This window comes from Pipistrellus hanaki, assembly GCF_964339955.1.
Source record: "Pipistrellus hanaki genome assembly, chromosome: 3".
Lineage (NCBI taxonomy): Eukaryota > Metazoa > Chordata > Mammalia > Chiroptera > Vespertilionidae > Pipistrellus > Pipistrellus hanaki.
This window is the reverse complement of record NC_140505.1, coordinates 151,631,745-151,655,376: the sequence shown is the minus strand read 5'-3', so window position 1 is coordinate 151,655,376 and position 23,632 is coordinate 151,631,745. Positions and strand designations below refer to the sequence as shown.

The 23,632-nt window shown below is 35.0% G+C and overlaps 1 protein-coding gene across 2 annotated transcripts in view; it reads right to left on the bottom strand.

Moving 5' to 3' along the window:
* Window positions 1-671: 671 nt before the first annotated feature.
* ABCD2 (ATP binding cassette subfamily D member 2) overlaps window positions 672-23,632 on the bottom strand; it is a 52,020-nt gene continuing 29,059 nt past the window's right edge. Inside the window, exons 7-11 of one of the 2 annotated variants that reach the window (XM_084877876.1) lie at window positions 19,535-19,680; window positions 15,551-15,635; window positions 9,736-9,861; window positions 3,966-4,220; window positions 672-1,724 (exon numbers count right to left, since the gene is read on the bottom strand). In XM_084877876.1, the coding sequence (XP_084734002.1) occupies window positions 4,001-4,220; window positions 9,736-9,861; window positions 15,551-15,635; window positions 19,535-19,680 (577 nt within the window). In that variant the 3' untranslated portion in view covers window positions 672-1,724; window positions 3,966-4,000. Of the gene's footprint in view, window positions 1,725-2,533; window positions 4,221-9,735; window positions 9,862-15,550; window positions 15,636-19,534; window positions 19,681-23,632 lie in introns of those variants that run through there. The other variant, XM_084877875.1, reaches the window with a different exon arrangement.

The following is a 23,632-nucleotide window of genomic DNA, read 5'->3' as shown; positions in this document are numbered from 1 at the left end:
ATAGCTTTGTAGCAGTATAAGGTTAAATGAATTACTTAGCCGTTCTGTCTTGACTTTCCTCTCATTGTATATACAATGCTTTGTGCCTACGTGGTAAATAATAGATTAGTAGCTACTGGCTTTTTTTCTCTGAGGGTACTCATTTTCCTAATTTTCGCTGTAAGCTTCTTGGGACAAGGGGGCATATTTTATTTATCCCTAGAAGCTAGCACAGTAACTGGCATAGGTTGACACTTAATAAATAAGGGTATATTGAATTAATAAAGAAAATAAATATTTAAGCAACTCCTTGGTGACTATTGCGGAGAGTACTATACAAGTTTGTACAACATTCAACTTGTAACTGAGGTGTATGCAGACAGATACCTGGCAGAGTCACTTAAAATTCAGAAATAGGGCATTTCCAACCCCTGGAATTCCTTTGATTAATAAAAAAAATTTTTTTTCATGATGCTTAAGAAATTCACAAAGAATGTTGAGCTTAAGTAACTGCACATTGGATGAAGACTCTATTATAATGTATACACACACAAACACATTCTAGTTTAGCTACATAGTGATTTTTACCACTAAGGACATTTTTTTCTTACGTGCTTTAATGAACACAACCCCTGCTTATAACGATAGATAACTGGTTTTGGAAATTTCAGATTAAAAACTGTAAAGCAGTTTTGTTACTTACTCATCAGGAGACACCAACAATGAAGAAGAGATTCGTTTTTAATAAAAATATTTTATACATTCACCTGAAAATTCTCATGTGGCAAACAGTACAAGTTCAACTCTAGAACATACTTGAGATTCCTAAATGTGTATCAGCGGAAATGTACTGCCCTGGGTTAGGTGAAAGGGCTTTACACTTCCACATGCGCATACATCGTGCTCATAAAGTATCAAAGGCATCTCTTTCAATCAATGGTTTCATAATCATTACCATTTCTGCACACAGTAGAAGTATGTAACATTCTCTGGATTTGGGTTCCAATGTGTAACCAATTTTTCTAGGCTTATGGAATCAAAACTATTCCAGATTTTAACAGACTCCTTATTGCCAAATATGGAATTATACTTGGAACCAAAGTCACAGATAAAAAAGTAATGTTCATTTTTACCTTCACTGGCAGAGCAAAATTTGACACAAAAACCAAATTTTATCAAGGGAAAACCATTCCCATTGTAAACAAATGTAAACTTGGATTGAATTTCAAGATATATCATTCTCCTTGAGATTACCGGAAAGGGATTTTTACACAATATCTTGTTCACAAGAACACATACTATTTTAAACTCATGCTTGGCATAACACTACATGCTGTAGAAATAGAATGCAAGATTTTCACCAAGTGCAAGTTATTTTCCAAGTTTTAAAGTTAACCAAAAATGCACATTAAGAATCAAGCTTCATAAACTTGCAGCTTTCTCTGACAAACAAACAAACAAAAATAAACAAACAAACAAAAAAGTCAATAGTTTGGGAAAATAGATAACATGGTTTCAAAGTAGTTTGAAAATTGAAGTATATTTTCTTTTTCTGTTCCTCATCTGTTCCTCATCTTTTTCTGTTCCTCATCTTTTTATATTCAAAGATGGCTATTTTGTTTCTTAATCTTGTTCATGTTTTTTATAAAATATAAGAATAGTAAAATATGGTACATGTTATATAGTACATAAATAGAAATTCAAATCACAGATATTTTTCCTCTCCAAGTTAGAGGATATTGATCCTAGAAAAAAATTCAGAAAATAAAGAGGCACAAAAATGTTCATGGAAAACATGTTTCTGGTCAACTTTAACATTTAACTTATAGTATGTGTAATTTTTAGTATAAAATTTTAAACATACTTGAATTCTGTACATTATAAATGTGTCTTATTTACTTCAGCTCATTGGTAGGATATATTACATAAGTGCTAATTACAAATCTAATATTTGTTTTGGCATTTTGCTCAAAGTTTTAAAACATAATATATTGGGTCCTAAATCCTTTATTTTTCAAATTATGAAAATTATACATATGTTTCAAATGAGGACTTTTCGTTTTCCCTTAAAAGTTAACTTAGGGCACTTGCCTCAGATTTCCCCCAAAGCAGTATAAACTAGATAACTGCTAACATAGAAATTATCATTAGTGGGTAATTTCTATTAAGTTTAAGTTTTGGTTCTATGCTTATTTCTAAACCTTTGATACTTGTCTCATTTTTCTAAAAGAAGTAGTAGTAACTGACAAGTGAATAAGTTGAATAGCTAACTATACTAAGAGAAAAAATTAGAGGTACTGATTATGATTTTATATTGCATTCCTTCATATAAGGTAGTAACAATTATTGATGATTTCAAGTGTCCTAGTTAGCATGGCAGAAATTGAAAATGTCATGATGTTTTCCCTCAATAATTAAGAATGACTTTCAGGTACTCTTATACCTGAAAAGTCTCAGAATCACTGACTTAGCAACTATTAGCCCTGTGTCTAAATATGCAAGTAAAATTCTAAACCACTACTAACTGATCACTCCTTCCCGCCCCCCCCCCCCCCCCCCCGGCCTAGCATGATGGTGGTATAGAGAGTATAAGATGAAAATGCCAGTCCTGGCTTTTGTACTTCTAACTCCAGGGCACATGAATAAATAAGATTTATTTCCTTATGACTATTCTATACAGATTCTTTCTCATTATGTTCAATAAATGTTAAGTTAACCTACAACACAATTAATTCCCCTTCTGAATGCTATCTGTGGAGGTAACTTATATGATGAGTACATAGTTGCTGAAAGATTTGCTAACTATTTTGGCTCATTTTAAACCACAGACCAATGACTTAATTTCCATACCTTGTAAACAATAATCAAATAACAATGCTAACTTTACCAAATTTATTCCCCCCCTACATCTCATCTAACTTTTATGGATATTACAGTCCAGTTAGATTTTAAGGATAATTAGTGGAAATAGCACTGAACCAGGGATCGAGGAGAACTTCATTTGATCCCTGGATCTGTTCCTAAATAAACTGCATAATTAGGACAAGTCTGTCAATTTTTTCAGAGCAAATTAAGGAAGTCAGTATCTGTCTCAAAAGATTGCCACAAGGATGAAGATAAAATAATGTGAGAATTGTAAGCTATAAAATACTATTCCATTGGATGCTATTACTACTGTGATTTAGAGATTCCTATATTCTATTATAATAGTACTGCTTTTAAAATGTGGTAGATTCCTTCTTTGTGTACAGAACAAACTAAGTATTTCTGAACAGAAGTTGTAATAGAAAATGCTGCCAAGTAAAGTAACAGGCTGAGACAAACATCACTTAGATACTCCTTTTCTGTATTGGCAATTCCCTTTTTAAAATGAAAGAATGGATTAACAAATATGTAAGAGATTCATAAAAACTAATTTGGTATGTGCTCACACTAAGACACTCATAAACTAAAATTAAAAATATGGCCTACATACATAGCCAGTCTTCTTCCTTTTAGCCACTGCCATTAAAATAATTTTTCATATTAAAATTATTGATCAAACTGTCAGCTATTTTGTATACAGATTTAACTGACTACTATCAATGATGAAACTGAATTGTAGCTATTAAACCTAATAACCATAAATAGACTGAAATGTTACTCAAACTTCTAATTTTATGCATCTGATTTCAACCCAAATGCTGCTCTTAAGTTGTTCTGTTCTGAATATACCTCCCATGCTTGTTAAGGACTTCAGGCACATCACATACAACATAGTAAATTGGGCATCCGCCATTAATTCACCTAGAAAACCATTTTACAGGTGAAATAGGTTTTTGCCAGGAATTAGTACAAGCCATGGTGACTAATCTTACATAACTGAAAAGTCAGGTCATATATTTCCTTGATGCTAAAATATTACAAAATGTTTCTTGCTGCTTTTTTCTCTGTGCTTAGCTTAACACAATGCATGCACTTATAACAGAGTGTCTCTGAGTCTTTACCTTAAAATGAGCTCTTAAAACATTGTCAAAAGAAATTATGATGTTTTATCTTCATTTTTGATTGTTTTCAGTACTGAGTCTTCACCCAAAATTTTACATAATTCATCGAGTCTCTGCTGCATTTTGGGAATTCCAGCTAGCTGAGATTCTAGTTTTTGTTTTTCTTCGCTCAGTGTTAAACGGATTGCAGAATTCAATTGTTCAAAGCGCCAGCCTCCTTCACCATCAAACTGTAATAAATGAGTGTGGTATTTCCTGTATAATCAAAGTGAAATAATATTATTAGCAATAATTGTGAAAAGCTATTTTAGCTATAGATTTATCATGCTAATTGATTTCCAAGAGTAAATTTGACGTAAAATGCCTATTTTACATTTGATTTTCAAGAATCCCTCAAGAGGTTAAATTTTGTGATTTTTTTTACTCCCAAACTCATTAATCTCTAGGAAATTCTACTGTTTATGTTAAATTGATATTCTGAATATGTATGAATTGCAACATGTTATTGCATCTATTTAATTTATCTTCCTAACATACTATGGCTCCTGAGTAAATATCAAAACATATTTACAATAGGAATAAGGAAAGGATGCTGAGGGGGAAAAGTAAACATTTTAAAGTTTATACAGAAAAAAACTAAGAAAGATAAAAGAAAATACGATTCCAATTCATTAATATACAATCCGTTGAGGATGAATTATTCATTATTCTACACAAGTAAATATTTCTCAATAATTAAAATTTTTAAACATTAAAAAAATGAACTTTTTGAAATAAATCTTTTAAAGCTATATCTATGCCTCCATATAATTTAATCTCCTTTCTCATGACTCAGGTTTATACTTAGGAACTTTGAGAGGTATAGAGATGATTTTATTAATGTGCCAGCAGACGCTCCATCCTCTCCCACGAGTAGGCTAGGCCAGTCTCTGGGATCTGTGGGCTGCCTGGAGGAGAACTGCCTGCAGAGCTGGCCTCACATGGCTGAGCCACTGAATTTTATCACTGTGCTGACGTGGCCCATGTTCTTACATGTCCTCAGTTTTTCTGTCTTTTCCTTGTAGTTTTTCTCATGTCTTATTCCCCTCTAGGTTCTCATCTATCATTATTTACTATGATTTAGTAGCTTTTATGTAGCTTTTATGTTTTCTTAATTGCCATGATTCACATACTATAAATTCACTCCTTTATAGTGTAAAATTAGTGATTTTAGTATATGCACAAGCTCATGCAACCAGCACCATTATCCAATACCAGAATCTTTTCTTCACCCCCCTGCCCCCAAATAAACCCCATATCCATTAGTAGGCCTTCCCCATTTCCCCTTCTGCTTGGCCCCTGCCAATTACCAATCTCCTTTCCTATTTATGGATATGCCTATAATGGTCATTTCATATACATAAAATCATGTAATATGTGCCTGTTTGTGGGTGACTGACTTCTTTTACTTAATAAAATGATTTCAAAGTTCATCTAATTGTAGCATTTAGTACTTTATTTGTTTTTATGGCGGAATAATATTCCATTGTATGTTATTGAACATTTTAAAAATCTATTCATTGATTAATAGGCATTTGGATTCCATTCCACATTGGCTGGGTGGTTTTAACATGATGTAAGATGGAAAAACTAAGCTAGGTTAAACTATGTCTAAAAGACTAAAATCACTCTAAAGCTGAACGTTGAAGTTCAAATGTTTGATAACATGTGGCGGGGATTAATGATCTTTTTCATATGCTTTTGAAGTTTTTCAAGTGCTATATTTAGGTTTTTCAGGTTTCAAAACTTTGACCTCCCAATAGGTGGGGACCTCACAGAAATTAAATGGTCAACAATATAGTTCTATGTCAAAGGAAAAAAAGTGAAAATGCTGCTATTAAAAGATGAGAGCTAAAATAAAAGTAATGGAAAAGCAAAGGAAGGATTATCATACAAGAAAGAAATAATGGTAAAAATATCATTTTAAAAAATTTATTCTCAACTTTTCTGGGGCCTTCCTAACCTTGGATCTACAAACGAGCAATTTTAGGATGTGGTAGTTCAGATCTTGGGCAACTTGTATCTCCAATGTATAAAAAAGATTTGGCTCATTATTCCAGTCCTACAACATTATTTGATTTCTACATGGAAAGAAGGAACTATATAGTTTCAAAGGTGAGTTCTAGATTATGGGCTAAAATAATATTTCAGGGTTTATCTGAGAGGAATTTAAAAGAAACTACTGTATTAACTGAGGCTCATGGGTAATAATAGGCAGACTTCCTGCACAAATAGGATAAAGCACAGGAAAGTGGTAATTAAAAAGCTGTAATTCTATCCAGGAACCAAATAATTTAATAAGCCTCTCTAATTTTTGACCACTTCTGAAACTAGTATTGATTAATCTTTACAAACAAAAACTACCCATTTGTTGTTATGGGGGAAAATATAATGTATCTTTTCCCTCTTCTGAAATCTTTTCAAGGGAAATAAGAATTTCATCTAGGGAGAAAGAATAATCATAAATGATATTCAATCATAAACTGACTAAACTAATTCATAGAGCAGAGCTAAAATAATTTTAGTTTCATAAATATAGTGGGGTAGCTGCAATTAAAATGTGATTTTTGCCTGGTGGGCGTGGCTCAGTGGTTGAGCATGAATCTATGAACCAGGATGTCATGGTACAAGTCCTGTTCAGGGCACATGCATGGGTTGCTGGCTTGATCCCCAGCAGGTGACCAATGATTCCCTTTCATCATTGATGTTTCTATTTCTCTCCCCCTCTCCCTTACTCCTCTGAAATCAATAAAAAATATTTAAAAAAGCAAACAAACATATATTTCTTGTTAAAAGATATAAAATTATGGATTTTGTTATTTGTCCACTACACACCTATTAGAGTGGCCAAAATCTAGAACACTGACAATACCAAAAGCTAATGAAGCTGTGGAGCAACAGGAAATCTATTTCACTGACAATGGGAATGCAAAATGGTACAGCCACTCTGACGGATAGTTTCGCAGTTTCTTACAAAACTAAACATACTTTTACCATACAATCCAGCAACTGTACTCTTTGACACTGACCACACAAAAACCTGCATATAAATGTTTATAGCAACTTTATTTATAACTGCCAAAATTTGGAGACAACCAAGATATCCTTCAGTAGGTGAGTAGGTAAAGTGTATAAATCCAAACAATGGAGTACTATTAAGTGCTAAAAAGAGCTATTAAGCCATGAAAGGACATGGAAGAAATGTAAATGAATATTACTGAGTGAAAGAAAGCAATGAACAAGGCTACAAACTGTACAATTCTAATTATATGACATTCTGAAAAGGCAAAACTATGGATACAGTAAAGCTCAGTGGTTTCTAAGAGGTAGGGAATGGAGGGAGTAACAGGCAGAACACAGAGGATTTTTAGAGCAAAGAAAATATTTTGTATACTACTATAATGGTGAAGACATCTATATACACTAGAGGCCCAGTGCATGAAACTTGTGCACTGGTAGGGTCCCTAGTGGCTGCCAGCTTCTGGTCAGGGCCTCCCTTCCCCGGCTGCTGGCTGCCAGCTAGGGCCTCCTTTCATTCTGTGCTGCCCCCTGGTGGTCAGTGCACATATAGTGAACAATTGAACTCCTAGTTGGTCAAACTCCCAAGGGGACACTTTGAATATTAGGCTTTTATATTTATAATAATAAAAGCATAATATGCTAATTAGATCGGACAGCCAAACAATCTTCAAGATGTCCTTCTGGATGAAGCTGGGGCAGTGAGGGCTGAGACAAGCCACCGCAGCTGTGAGGGCCAAGCCCCTTGCACACATTTCATGCATTGGGCCTCTAGTATAGAGAAAAAAGCCTAAGTGGCTGTTCGACCATTTGACTGATGACCACCAGGGTAGCAGATGCTCAAAAAATAGGCATGGAAACATGGAACAGACTAATGAATCTCAGATGGAAGGGAGAAGTGGTGAGGGTGGGAAGAGATTAACCAAATCTTATATGCATACTAGAGGCCCAGTGCACAGATTCGTGCACCAGTGGGGTCCCTTGACCTGGTTTGTGGTGCACTGGTGTGGTTCCTCGGCATGGTCTGCAGGGGTTGGGCCAAAACTGGCAATCCAACATCCCCTGAGGGGTCCCAGATTGTAAGAGGGTGCAAGCCAGGCCTACGAACCCCACCTATGCATGAATCCATGCACCAGGACTCTAGCATAATTATAAATTTGTCCAAACCCATAGCATGTACAACACTAAGAGTGAACTATAAAGTAAACTATAGACTTTGGTGATAATGATGTGTCAATATCAGTTCATCAATTATAACAAGTGTACCACTCTGATGGGGGAGGTTGACAATGGAGAGGCTATACATGTATAGGGGCAGAGAGTATATGAAATATTTTTGTACCTTCCTTTGAATTTTGTTGTGAACCTAAAACTGCTCTATAAAATAAAGTCTTAAAAACAACAACCACCACCAGCTGGTGTGGTTCCGTGGATGAGCGCTGACCTACGAACCAGGAGTTCATGGTTTAATTCCTGGTCAAGGTATATGCCTAGTTAGAAGGCTGGATCCCCAGTAAAGGGTGTGAGAGGAGGCAGCCAATTAATGATTCTCTTCTATCATCAATGTTTCTCTCTCTCCCTATCCCTTCCTCTCTGAAATCATTAAAAATATATTTAAACAAAAACAAAACAACAACCTATTTGTTACTTTAATTGAGAAAAATGGCTATTTTCCAATGCCTCTTTCGGCTACTTGAATAAAGAACTGATTTACAAGGTAATTTAATAAGCCTCTTAATTCCATCCCATGTTGGCTGGGTGGTTTTAACAGCAGTAATTCTCAACCTGTGGGTCGTGACCCACAAGTTGAGAACCGTTAGCAGGGAAACCTAAGACCATCGGAAAACACAGATATTTACATTACAATTTATAACAGTAGCAAAATTACAGTTATGAAATAACGGAAATAATTTTATGGTTGGGGGGTCACCACAACATGAGGAACTGTATTAAACGATCATGGCATTAGAAAGGTTGAGAACCACTGCTCTAATATATATATGAAATTATATATATATTAGGGCCAGGGGGGAAGTGTCCCTCACCCCAGCCTTGACCCTCTCCAATCTGGGACCCCTCGAGGGATGTCTGACTGCCCGTTTAGACCCGATCACTGCAGAGCATGCCGAGAGACCATATCATTTTTTAAAAATGGAAAATCTCATTTATGAGATATTTATAAAACATTTTTATTCATTTTTCCTTGAAACAAAACAAATCTTTCCCCCCTTGTTTCCTTCGAGTTAATCATTTGGGCAATATCAACTTGGACATTTTCCTGATTTTGAAAAACAAACTAAAAAGATAATGTAAAATTATGCAAATACAGAGTTGGACAAAAGTAGGCTTATAGTTGTTCATGTGGAAAAAGACATGCAGGTTATGATTATTATAATAGTTTTATTAACTCAAAAGAATAAACTCTGTGTTTCACATATTCACAACTATAAACCTACTTTTTCCCACTCTTGTATATTCTTTACTAGAATACCCTATGAAATTATGAATATTTGAACTTCTTTTAAGGATTATTGGAATTTCCAAATAGCACATTAATGCTAGGTTTGAGATATATAAACAACTAGTGTCAACTTAATAAAAATATAGGTAGAAAGTAGATGAAGCATCCTATGCTTTATAGTGGAAAGTTGAGAAAAGCCAATATATAAGAAATGTAAGGAAAAACCACCTCTCACAAACTGGAAACACTTACCAAAGAGAAGGCCTGTGTGTTATGGATAGCAAGGAAATTCCAGCACCTTTTGCAGCCTGAAATATCTTTCCTTCAACATCAATGCTGACAGCACTGGTACATTCATCCAGCAATGCATATTTTGGTCTTTAAAAAACAAGCACAAATAAATGAGTGATTTTCCTATTTGGATGATAAATCTTTATTTGAACATCATGAGTAGCGATGTTACCTTTAAAGAAACGAAACAGTCTATGACTTATCAAAGGTGATAAATGATAAAGCAAAAGAGCAGTCTTCCTTCCACCCCCACCCTTTGGACTAGAATATGATATTCTTCTTAAATTTTAAATAGATTTTCTGAAGCCTGCTCACAGTTCAATAAGCTTTGTTGTTAAGCAGATGGGTGAGTCACATATGTGAGGCAGGCTCATTCTTGGTGATGAGGTTCTAACTAATTAAATGAAAAATACATTACAGTAGCTCATTATCAAATAAACCACAGCCCTGTTAGAAAAAAATTTACTAAGAAGGATAATTTTATCAACATTGTGAATACCTAATCACTTACTATTAATGGAATCTCATTGCTACAAGATTCTGCAAAAGTAAGTATGCCTGATCTGACAAGTGTAGAGTAGGTATTTTCCTTGGTAGCATTATGACTAGGCTTCACAATCAAATTCTTAGGGGGGAAATCAGTAAATATTTTTATACTCAACAATTTTGTTTTTTGCTAGCTCAACTTTTCTCTGGAAATGACTTTCTACTACTATCAGAGGCACCTGTCATTTACCACCATTTTCATCTGTTTATTCTCTTCCTTTCACCTCACTCCCCTACTGTTTCTTTTTCCTTTACCTGCTCTTTTTCAAACCTGTCTGGACTTTAGGTATGTATTTAGTACTCAGCAACATGACTTAGATTTGTTAAGAGGACCAAAGATGAGCCCTAGCCGGTTTTGTTCAATGGATAGAGTGTAGGCCTGCAGACTGCCCTGCCTGGGCCCTGGTCAGGGCTCAGGCAGGAGGCAATCAATCAATGTGTTTCTCTCACATTAACCTTTCTGTCTATTTTTCCCTCTCTCTTCTACTCTCTCTAAAAATCAATGGAAAATATCCTCGGGTGAGGATTTGAAGAGAGAGAGAGGGAGAGAGAGAGAGAGAGAGAGCTCTCTTATTTATTATTGCACTCTCATTTATTATTTACTTCAGGGCTGAAAAATCAGTATTAAGTATTTACCAGGACAATTTCCTCCATGAAGATATTATATGTGTTTTTTTTTTTTAAATAAATGACAACGAAAAGATAAAAATTGAAACCAGTAGTAATTTCTCATTCAGCTTAAATAGTTACTTAGCACTGTAAAATAGTTTTCTATGATGGATTTGCTTTTTCATAAGATCCTATACCCACTGTTGGGAGGGGGAGTAGTCAAGGCAACTTTAACACCCCATTTTATTTTTGTTAAATATATTTTTACTGATTTCAGAGAGGAAATGAGAGGGAGAGGGAATCATTGATCGGCTGCCTCCTGATTGAGCCTGCATCTGGGCATGTGCCCACATTGGGAATTGAACTGTGACCTCCTGGTTCGTAGGTCGACACTCAACTACTGAGCTACCCCACCTGGGCACCACTGTTTTATTTCAATAACTGCTTTCCATGAAAAGAACTAAAAGGTCGCTGCCAGTTGCCCGTGACATCAACAGATGCAGTTTTGCTTCTTGGCTTTTGGTTACTGTTCTGGTTTAAGTATTAAGCATTACTATTTTGTCTCAGTGTTGATCACTGTTCTATGAATGACATTTTTTTAATTGGAAGAGAGGGGAAAATGGAAGTATAAGAGAGAGGGTTGGCTTCGTGTTATAAAAGCTATGAGGATGTAATCTATGGCATAAGGAATAAAGTCATAACTATGTATGCTGTCAGATGGCTACTAGGCTTACTGTTGTGATCACTTTGTAGGGTATGTAAATGTTGAGTTACTATGTTGTACACCTGAAACTAATATAATACTGTATGTCAATTATAATTTTTAAATACATTTTTAAAAAGATTTAATAAAATTATAAAAAAGAGATGGATTGGGATAAAATTTTCTTCTTTGGAAATCTCTTGAGTAATAAAGCTATCTACTTATTATATTATGTCTTATTTTTAGAGTGCTTTGGACTAAACAGAGAAGAGAAACCATTTTAAAATTAGAAAAAAGTATATATCTTATACTCTGTTGTCATAGCAACCCCTAGTCTAGATGTAAGGTAGATTGCACACCATTGTTTCTGTGGATGACTGCTCTGTGTGTGTGTGTGTGTGTGTGTGTGTGTGTGTGCGCGCTGTACTTAAATATAGTAAGCAATAGCTGGAACCTGGGATTGATATAACTAAGTAAAACATTAGATAATACGGTTTCTCAGATTTTCCTTCCTTTTTCTTTTGGTATCATCAGAAGAATGAGCCTTACAAAAGGTCTAGTCTATCCCCATTAAGACAGAACTATATTGATCATGTTTTAAACATTAAAAATCCTTTCAAAAAGAGTATACAGATAATATTAGATTATGCAAGATAATGAGTGAGTGCTCTTGTTCTTAGGAGATACATTCTGAAATATTTAGGTGCAAAGTGGTGTGATACTGCAATTTAATTTCAAATGTTGTCACCAAATACATATATATTTGTATTACATATGGGTGTATATTTATATGGAGAAAGAACATGTGTGTAAATCTAAAATGTTAATAATTTCTAGGTAAAGGTAAAGGGTACGTTGGTATTCATCACAGCTTACTTTAAAAATTTTCTAAATAAAAATTTTGGTGTTAAACACACACACAAAAAAAACACACACCAAAAAACAACAAAAAAAAGAGTATACAATTGTGATATTGAATACTCTCTGCCAAAGTTCTCCATTTTAGCTAGCTCCATTCTTTCACATTGCAATTCAAATCTTTTTATCAATTCCTTGAGAACAAGGGGAGGCAGTTTCTCATTATCATACTTTTCCTTCACTGTGTTTAATATTTCCATTTTATTTTTTCTCAATAGGTTCTGCTTTTCAACAACTTCATCATCTTCATGATCACAAAATTTCCTTTCCACTGATATACTTGTAACTTGATCTTTATTCAGTCTCATATCCAAAATGTTTTAGATACACAAAGAAGTATCAACTATTTATTTCAAGTTATGGGTACTTGAAACCTCTTTTGGCTGGCATCTTTCATTAATGCCTCTTACTCTTTATTACACAGTTTATTTTATTAACAAACTAATGCAGTGAGAAATTTGAGGTCACATTTTACATTCCATTATATTACATTTCACCAACTATGCTGGTGATCATATTACTGAATATTTATGGACAGAATGCAAACAAATTCAGGGTGATAGTGGGTAACAGCTGGTCATAAATGTCAAACTGCAAAGTTTACACTTGAATCTTACCACATTAGCTGAGAAATGGTCATTACCAAATACACTTCACTGAAAATTCTAAGTTAGCAAATTTTAGTCCACTTTTTTTTAAGCTTGTCATGTTCTTAAACTAACCACGTACATTAATATAAATATGGTATTTTTAACGCAATAATTTTTTTCTATTGAAAAGTCCAGCTAGATGCAAAATTCATACATACTGGCTAATTTAATTTATATGAAGTTGTAGAACAAAAAGAACTAATTTATGATGATAGAACTCAAAACAGAAATTACCTAAGTGGGGATCTGACTGGAAATGGGAATGAGGGACTTCCTAGGGTGACAGAGATGTTCTCTATCTTAATTAAGGTATTGATCACACAATGTATCATACACTTAGTGAAAGTCATTGAATATATACTTAAGGTCTGTCTGTGCATTAGGTACATAAAATATCATAATAATGATTTTTAAAAATTCTGGCTAGCTATTGCATAATAATACACATAAAAGTTGGCAAAATAAAAAGAGAGCCCTGGACAGTGTTGCTCAGTGGTTAGAGTGTGAACATGCGCATTGTAGGGTTTAGTTTCAATTCCTGGTCAAAAGTACCTGGGCTGCAGGTTCATTCCCCTCCCACTGTTGGGGTGCATGCAGAAGGCAACCAATTCATGTGTCTCTCTCACATCAAGGTTTCTCTTTCCTCTCTCTTTCCTCCTCTTGCCTCCTTTCCACTCTCTAAAAAAATCAATGGGGGGAAAAATCCTCAATCCTCAGATGCGGATCAAAAAATAAAAAATAAATAATTTTAATATACTTTATGAAAATACTTACATTCCAAAATCAAGATAATGACCAGCTTTTGTGCATCAATAAGACTGAGAATAACTATTTCTAAATTTTAAGTGTTATAGGTTAATGAGATGACAGACTTTTTTCTTCTTTTAATTTATCTAGATTTTCTACTTTTATGAAATTAATGCATAATCATGTTTTAATGGACTTGTTTAAATATGTGATTTTTCCAGTGTTAAACTTTAAATATCAATCAGATGACTTTAAACAATTATTATCAATTTTATTAGGTACAATTATGGTATGTTATTATGTTCGAAAGTATCCTAAGATTTCAGGTATTGGTGCCAAAGTATAAAGTTCTCTACAAAAGTATTATTGCTTCCAGTACAATTCCTTCAGGAGTATTCACTGCCCCAACTTATGGCCCATTCATGTTTTCACACATGTAAATGTAATTCTTGGTCCTTTGTGACCAAGATGTAAGTACTAAAAATTAGTTACATATTTTCTGATAACCTCCTGCTTTGCATATTACTCAGGTTCTCATTACCACAAGTCTAAGGGGGGAAAAGATATTTCTTTTTCAGGGAATAACAGGACAGACAAGATAGATAAAGCACAATAGCTTTATTTCTTTCTAGTGTCCTCTATGCCTGGTATCTTTGAACTGCTATGAATTTGACGCTGGTTTCAAAGAGAAAAAGTTTTATCAGGAGAAATTATTTTCTGAACCTCTTTTTACCAGAGTCCATTAAGACCTATGCTGGCTGGTTCCTTTTTCCTTTGGATATGCCTCTGATTTTTTAGGAGGGGAACATTATTAAATGTAATAGGCCACTGAGTGGTTGAAAAGTTAATTTAAATTTTTTCTTTATTGATTAAGGTATTACATATGTGTCCTTATCCCCCCATTGTCCCTCTCCCCGCCCCCCCGCCACTTATGCCCTCACCCTCCTGGTGTCTGTGTCCATTGGTTAAGCTTATATGCATGCATGCAAGTCTTTTGGTTGATCTCTCCCCCCTTATCCCCACCTGCCCCTACCTTTCTTCTGAGGTTTGATGATCTGAAAGATGCTTCTCTATCTCTGGATCTGTTTTTGTTCATCAGTTTATATTGTTCATTATAATCCATAAATGAGTGAGATCATGTGATATTTATATCTCTCTGACTGGCTTATTTCGCTTAGCATAATGCTCTCCAGTTCCATCCATGCTATTGCAAATGGTAAGAATTCCTTCTTTTTTTACTGCAGCATAGTATTCCATTGTGTAGATGTACCAGTTTGAATTTAACAATTTAATTCAGAAATATTACTGAATGCCTACCTACTGTGTTCACAACAATAAATGGTGATTATGCATTCTTTACAATTTAAAATTAATACCAATTCTACTTTCAAACTTATAATATATAAAAATTTAATTTTGTCATCTAACATTAATCATCATTAAAAAATAGAAAAAAGAACTTGGCAATTTCTGTCACATAAAAAAATTAAACTGCAAAGTCTAAGCACTTATTTTTCAGTGAGATATTTTTAAACTAAAGATGAGGTCAGCGAATCTTGTCCAAAGTTTTTTTTTTGTTACATTCATGGAATAGCATACTCACCTATGATAAAACATTCGAGCCATGCCCATTCTTTGCTTTTCCCCTCCTGATAGGACATCTTTCCAGTCCATAATAGCATCCCATCCTTAAAAAATAAAGATATATATTTCATAAAGTATTCGTTTAATTGTTACAGTTTTGGACAGGTGATTCTGGCAAGTTTATTAACACAAAAAACCTGGTATTTTACAGAACACATGCTTGGATAAAGTAGAGAGCCTCATGTATAAGCATTTTGTTTTAGATATGATATTTTTATTTCTAAAACTTCCTTTTGCTGACAAATCATCTTTCAAGAATTTGAAATACTGACACTATTAAAATTTGTTTGTTTTTGGATTTGTTCAAAGAGTTGGTATAGTTATACTTATTTTGCAGAGTGCTGGGAGAAAAGACCAACACACTTGCATAGGCCTATTGGAAAGTCTACCAAAGATAAGGCAGGAACTAACGTAAATGCTCCCATGTGTCTGTCACTTTATATGAGTTTTCTTATTAATATTCCACAATCTTGTAAGGCAGATATTATTAGCTGCATATTATAGATGGGTACACTGAAACTCCTGGAATAATTGACATTTCTAATTTTATACAGCCAGATATCAGAGATGAGATTTATATGCAGGTCTATTTTATGCTTGTGCAGTCTATGCCACATCTCCTACAACTTCTTAGTTACTGACTTTCTGTTGGATATTTACTCAAAAAAAAAAAAAAAGCAACACTTCTATTTTTCAAAAACAGTTTAAATTTATACATACTGATATAGAAATGTACTCAGAATTTTTTTATATGAAAAACCACATTGCAAATTGTGTGGGTTCTTTTCCTTCTAGGAAATTTCTATCTATTTAAAACCATATCCTTATATTAGAAAAAATGCCATCTGGTTTAAAGTTCTTGCATCTAGTGAAAACTGTTGACATAATATTTCTTCTGTGACTGAATTTTTAGAACATTTTTCTTTCTTTTTTTTTTTTTTTAAACAATATGCTTTTATTGATTTCAGAGAGAGGAAGGGAGAGGGAGAGAGAGATAGAAACATGTATCTGCTGCCTCCTGCATGCCCCCAACTGGGATCGAGGTTGAAATGTTGGCATGTACTCTGACAGAATCAAACTGGCGATCTCTTAGTGCATTGGACAATGCTCAACCAACTGAGCCACACCAGCTGGGCTCTATGACTGTATTTATGAAACATAAGTGAGCATTTGAGAATATGTTCTGATTACTAGAGTGTGATAAGTATTCTGAGCTTTAAAAACATTTCTTCCTTGCCAACTGAGAAGACAAAAGTATTTGGGTCAAGAGAAGTTTTAGCTTTACATATTTAAATAAATCATATTCTTTGTTCCACTAAACCCAAAAGTGTTAGCAGGCAATGCTGATTAATCTCAGAATAGCTAGATCAGAACTTAAGTCATATTATCACTTCTGATATTGATTTAGAGAGACTAAGACAGCTAAGAAGAGAATGGCTTTCCTGCTACCTACAGATGTACAAACTGCTTTATTCATGTCGATTTGTTAACACTTCTTCTTTCTATTTTGAAAACTCTTTGATGGAATGAAACATAGTTTTTAATTCCATATTTTACTAAAGCAATGCATTTCTCTAATAAAAATATTAGGCAGTCTACACAGAACTTCAGTAGGCTTCTTCCAAGTAAGTGATGACCTTGCAAATATAAGTGCTTTCTTGCTTCGCTTAAAAATGTATTTCATGTTTTAAGGATTAGGCAAGTAAAATGGGTTTCCTTGGAATTTTTTAATGTGTAAGACTATAACATACCCAGGAAGCTAGGAGATAACATAGCACAGTGGTTTAGCATAGTACAGGACATTGACTTTCAAGTATGGTCTGTGGTTAAATCCCTGTCTCACCACTGGCTAAAAGTCTCTAGGGAATGTACTAAACGTTCTGAATTTCATCTGTAAAAGGAAGTTAGTCAAACCCACATCATTGGGAAGTTATAAGTATTAATTAAGTTGACAATGTAAATTGCTTAATATGTTATATTCTGCATAGTAAGTACTCAATAAACCATTATAATTACGATTTAGTTATTAAGGTTGAAACATTCTTAAAAACAGTTCTAGAACTTCTTGATGACTTCTAAAAAATAAAAAAAAAAACATGTATCATACGTTTCTATTTGGATTATTGGATTTCAAACTAATCCATAATAATTTACCCAAGATTAACAGGCAATATATATTCTGGTAGAGTGTTTTAGGACTGAGAAGGAGTTGACCATGTGAAGCAAAAAGACAACCTGCTTTCCATGTTTGTGGCATTTATAAATTATGATATTACAAACAACAAAAAAGTAAATATAATAATACCTCTGTTATCTGTCTCATTTGCTTATTGTAAAGATAAAATGAAAAAAATATATGAGACTTTTCTGTATAAAATATCAAGTACCATCATACAAAGACAAAATACTGTAGTATCAATATTATAACTAGTAATAGTACCATTAGCTACTAATTCTTGTGCACTTACCATGTACTACTGTTCTAAATGCTTTACATAGTCTTATTTAATCTTTCCAGAATCCTTATAAGGTAGATATTTACAGTTGAAGATACAGATCACCGTGTTAACTAAGACTTCATTTAAGAACTTTGACCTCAAAGCTTATATGCTTACTGTCCTACCCTGCTTCTTCTAATCATGGAAAAGGACCAGAAAATAAAATCCATGCAAAATTAAAACTAAAATAAAGCTTGTTATTTTAGTAGTTTTTCTAGGCTATCAAGTTATATGTTATCAAGTTACTTGAAAGTGTGACCATTATAAAGCAATTCTTTTTAAGCTCATATATATAAAACATCTAGTCCTATTCTTTAAAAAAAATTTTATGCTGAAAAAAAACCCCACAGTACAGAAGTTTCTATATTGTATCTAATCCTCTATATGCTGCTTGAGAGGAAAAAAAAATGTATTGGTAAGCCTGTGGGTCTAAAACCAAAAAAGAAGTTTCATGACAATTATCTCTCAAATTATTAATTTTAATGTAAGCCAAACTTAACAGGAAAATATATCTGTAATAACCTTTACATATATCTAGAATGACAGTGGCCTCAGGGATACTGTACATCCAGATATGAAAAAAATAACTGTTTTAAAGTGCCAGCAGCAGACTTAATAAAAAGCCTAGTGTGCTGCATGAAATATAACACAAGCAGAAAAAGATGTCAAGAACAGAAAATCAATAAAAGCTGTTTTTCTTTAATTGTGTGTTTATATTCCAACTAGAGGCCTAGTGCTTGAAATTCATCCACGAGCCCGGGGTGTCCCTCAGCCAAGGCCTGCACCCGCTCCAATCTGGGACTCCTTGGGGGATGTCTGACTGCCTGTTATGCCCGATCCCACGATTGGACCTAAACCGGCAGTTGGACATCCTTATCATAATCCGGGACTGCTGGCTCCTAACCACTTGCCTGCCTGCTTGCCTTATTGCCTCTAACTGCTTCTGCCTTCCAGCCTGATCACCTTCTAACCACTTCCTGCCAGCCTGATTGTCCCCCAACTGCCCTCCCCTGCCAGCCTAATCACCCCAAACTGCTCTTCTCTGCAAGCCTGGTCACCCCCAACTGGCCTCCCCTGCCATCCTGGTTGCACCCAACTACCCTCCCCTACAGGCCTGATTACTCCTAACTCCCTGGCCAAGCTGATCATCCCCAACTGCCCTCCCCTGCTGGCCTGTTCACTCCCAACTGCCCTCCCCTGCTGGCCTGTTCACCCCCAACTGCCCTCCTCTGCTGGCCATCTTGTGGCCACCCCTCTTATGACAGCCATCTTATGATGTGAGGGCGGCCATCTTGTGGTGGCCATCTTGTGATGTCACACAATGCCACCTATATAACTTTATTATATAGGATAACAGCATATATTCAAATTAAACCACAGACAATTTACCCATTAATTTTAGAAACAAAGTTAAGTATATTAAACAAAAGAATGACAGAGCTTACCTCCTTCTCTTTGAACGATGTGATAGAGGTGGACATTGCGTAGGATATATTCCAGGTCTTGGTCTGTGTAGCCTTTATCATGCATGTCATCCACTGAATCAGGATAGATGACTTGATCCCGAAGACTTCCAAGAGACATGTATGGCCTATGAAATACCAAGCACATAAGAATCCTAGTACAATGTCATTTCAGCGTGACATCCTGGTGGTCTGAAAATGCCATTGAAAACTTTACATACCACATTTCTAGGGTTGTATTTGTTGCCTAGTGATGAGTATTCTTCTCTTGGGCATGGCAGGATAATACATTGCTATGTTCATATGAAGATTTACTGAAACTTAGCCACAAATAAATTTCTATTTCAAATCTAACAAGAGATAGTTGGATAGTTTCAGCAGCAGAAACACATGCTTGTTTTGCTATATTTTATAAGTGTTGCTTCTGTATTTCATCAAATATTATTTAGGTTAACTATTATAAAATTTTAAGATTTTGCCCAGGATTGTAAACAAACAAAACTTTTCTTTTAAAAAAAATGGCATCCAAAATAAGAGAAATGCAAATGAAAACTATCCTGAGTTATGTACTTGTACTTATCAGATTGGCAGAGTTTCAAAAGCCCGGCAACTCATTCCAACCTCTGGAGAAATAGGTGCGCTCATACAGTGGTGAAGGTGTGAAATGGTACAACCCTTTGCAGGGAATCTGGCAAACCAACGCATCACTTGGCTTTTGATTCACTTCTAAGAATTTACTCTAAAGATATACTTCCAAAAACACCAACAGTAACAAAAAAAAAGTGCATACTGTTATCCATTCAGATTATTTGTAATTGCAAAATATTGAAAACAACCGAAATGCTCACACAAAGGAGACTGGCTGAGTAAACTATAATACCTGCCTCTTGTAGCCATAAAACAGGATGTGGAAACCTTTGGAAATTGATAGAATAATTTCCATAAGTTATTGTGAAGTTCAAAAAAAAAAAAAAAGCACAAGAGTAGATGTAGAGCAGGTATTCTCAACAGTACCATTATGAATATACTGAACTACACATTCCTTTGTTGTTGAGGGCTATAGGATGTTTAGCAACATACCTGGTCTCTATTCATTAGACACTAGTAGCATCCACTACAGTAATGATAAAAAAAAAATTCTTCAGATATTGCTCCCTGGGGGGACAGAACCATCCCCATTTGAGAACCATTGATCTATACATTCATCCCTTGGTATCTGCAGTGGGGGCTGGAGGAGGGATTGGTTCCAGGACCCCTCATGGATACCAAAATCCTCAGATGCATAAATCCCTTATGTAAAATGGAGTATTTGCATATAACTTACAAACATCCTCCTGTACACCTTAAACCATCTCTAGATTACTTATAATTTCTAAAACAATGTAAATACTATGTAAATAGTTGTTACACTATTGTTTTCCTTGTAATTACAAGGGAAAAAGTCTGTACATGTTCAGTCCAGACAAGCATAACGACATACAATACCCATGAGCAACAACATAACACTTATGTTTTTGATCCATGATTGGTTGAATCTGTGACTGACTGTAATATATGACCATTATGTACAATAAAAGAAAATTAAGAAAATACATATTGTATGTGTATATGCATAACCTGTGGACATAGAGCATGGGGTAGGGGGCAATGGGAGAGGGTTTAAAGAGGTTAATGGAGGGAAAAGGAGGACCTATGTAATAATTTTAACAATAAAGATTAAAAAAATAAAGTACATATTTATCTGCTTATTTTTACAAGGGGAAACACAAGAAGGGGTTGCTTATATTTATAAGAGGAAATGCAGTAAATCAGAAATTAGTGAAATTGATTACCTACTAGAGATGGGAGGACTAAGTCAGAATGGATTTTGGGAAGAGTGACCTAAGAATCCTTTCTATATAATTTTTACTTTTAGACTGGAAACAATCCAAGTGCCCATCAGTAGATGAGTGGATAAAAAAGCTGTGGTACACGTATACCATAAAATATTATGCAGCATTAAAAATAAAGGATATCTTACCCTTTGAGACAGCCTGGAGACACTAGATGAGTGGATAAAAAAGCTGTGGTACACGTATACCATAAAATATTATGCAGCATTAAAAATAAAGGATATCTTACCCTTTGAGACAGCCTGGAGAGTATTATGCTAAGTGAAATAAGCCAGTCAGAGAAAAACAAGTATCATATGAACTCACTCATATGTGAAATCTAATGAACAAAATAAACTGATGAACCAAACAGATCCAGAGACATAGAAACATATAACAGAATGTGGAATCTCAGAAAGGAGGCAGAGGGAGGATGGGTGGTTGGGAAGTGATCAACCAAAGAACTTGTATGCATGCATGCATAGTCCCTGGACACAGACAATTGGTTGGTGAAGGCCTGGGGAAGGGAGTGGGGGCAGGCTAGAAGGGCCAATGGGGGAATAAAAGGGACATATATAATACTTTCAATAACAAATATTTTTTTTTAAAAAAGAAAAGGCCAATGAAATTATACTATATATATATATATATATATATATATATATATATATATATATATATGCCTAAGTGACCTGTTGAATGGCCGACAGGCCAGTAGCTATGATGCACACTGACCACCAGGGGACAGATGCCAACACATGAGCAGAAACCACAGGCACGGAAACATGGAACAGACTGATGAATCTCAGAGGGAAGGAGGAGAAGGAGGGCGGGAAGAGATTAATAAAGATCTTATATACAGATTAGAGGCCTGGTGCACAGATTTGGTAGGGTCCATTGGCCTGGCCTGTGGGGACTGGGCCGAAACCTGCACTCTGACATCCCTTAAGGGGTCCCAGATTGTGAATCCATGCACCAGGCCTCTGGTATTTTATAAAATTATATATTCATTAAAGATAACAAATATTGCTTTATTAAAGTTCCATTTTCTCTCGATCATTGTTTTATATTATGTAAAATGGTAAAAACAGTACATCATCTATGTGTTTAATGAGGTAAACAAAACTAAGTGTACTCTAATGGGTTTTGTTAATATATTTATTTTAAAATGTTATTATGAAGTTAAAGTTAATACAGAATCCTCTAGAAAGGCTATGTCAAGAAAATGTGGTGTGATGCTGAATCTATCTTGAAAGCACAAGGGAATGGAGGACCCTATACCCAATGTTTATATGATTACTTGCCCGTGATCCTTTTTCCAACTCAAAAGCCTGGCCTATAACATGTTAAACTAGCTCAAGTTTCTCTAGTTCTACCAAAGTTATACATAATTAAAGTATCCTGTACTAAACTTTCCTTTCTAGATATATAGACCTATTCAAATTATCTTCTAATTATTTCAGGTAGATCAGTGACCATATCAGAATGTTATTAGCTTACTTGCTCTGGCCCATCAGAAAGAGAATCATGCAACATACAAAGTATAAGCAACAACAAAAGATCAGATTGCTTATAATTAGTAGCTATCGACAGAGAAACACTAACTACCTTTAATTTACTTTCTCTAAGTAAAATTCAGAATTTCCTCTATTTGTTGTGAAAAAAACACGGGAGTAAACCCATAGGTATCACTATCACATTATAACTTAAATAATTATTATTATTTAAACAGCTATCATAGTTGTTTTTCTGTGTGATCTAAAATTCTTTCAAATGCATGTATAATTAAAGCTGTTCATTGTAACAGTAAAGTTAAAATAAATATGTCTGAGGATCAATTCCGTTCCCAGGGATTATGGCTTTTTATAGTTATTACTAGAGGCTTGGTGCACCAATTCATGCATGGGTGGGATCCCTCGGGGTGGCCCTGGAGATCTGGCCTCAGCTTGTGCTCCAAGCCTCGCAGCCCCTCCTGGCACCCCACCTTGGCCTGGCGCTGCACCCTCACCTGCTTCACCATCCTGTCTGTGTGGCGATCCGATCCATCAAGGCTGGGACCCTGCCTGTCTCCCTCAGCACCTGGGAGCCAGGAGGCTGCTCCGCCCCCCACTGCTGTTGCTGCTGGTCACCATCTGTGGAGCAATCAGGGGCAATCGGCTCGGCTCCCGCTTGCACTTGCCTTGGCCTGGCATCGCCCACTTTCCTGCCC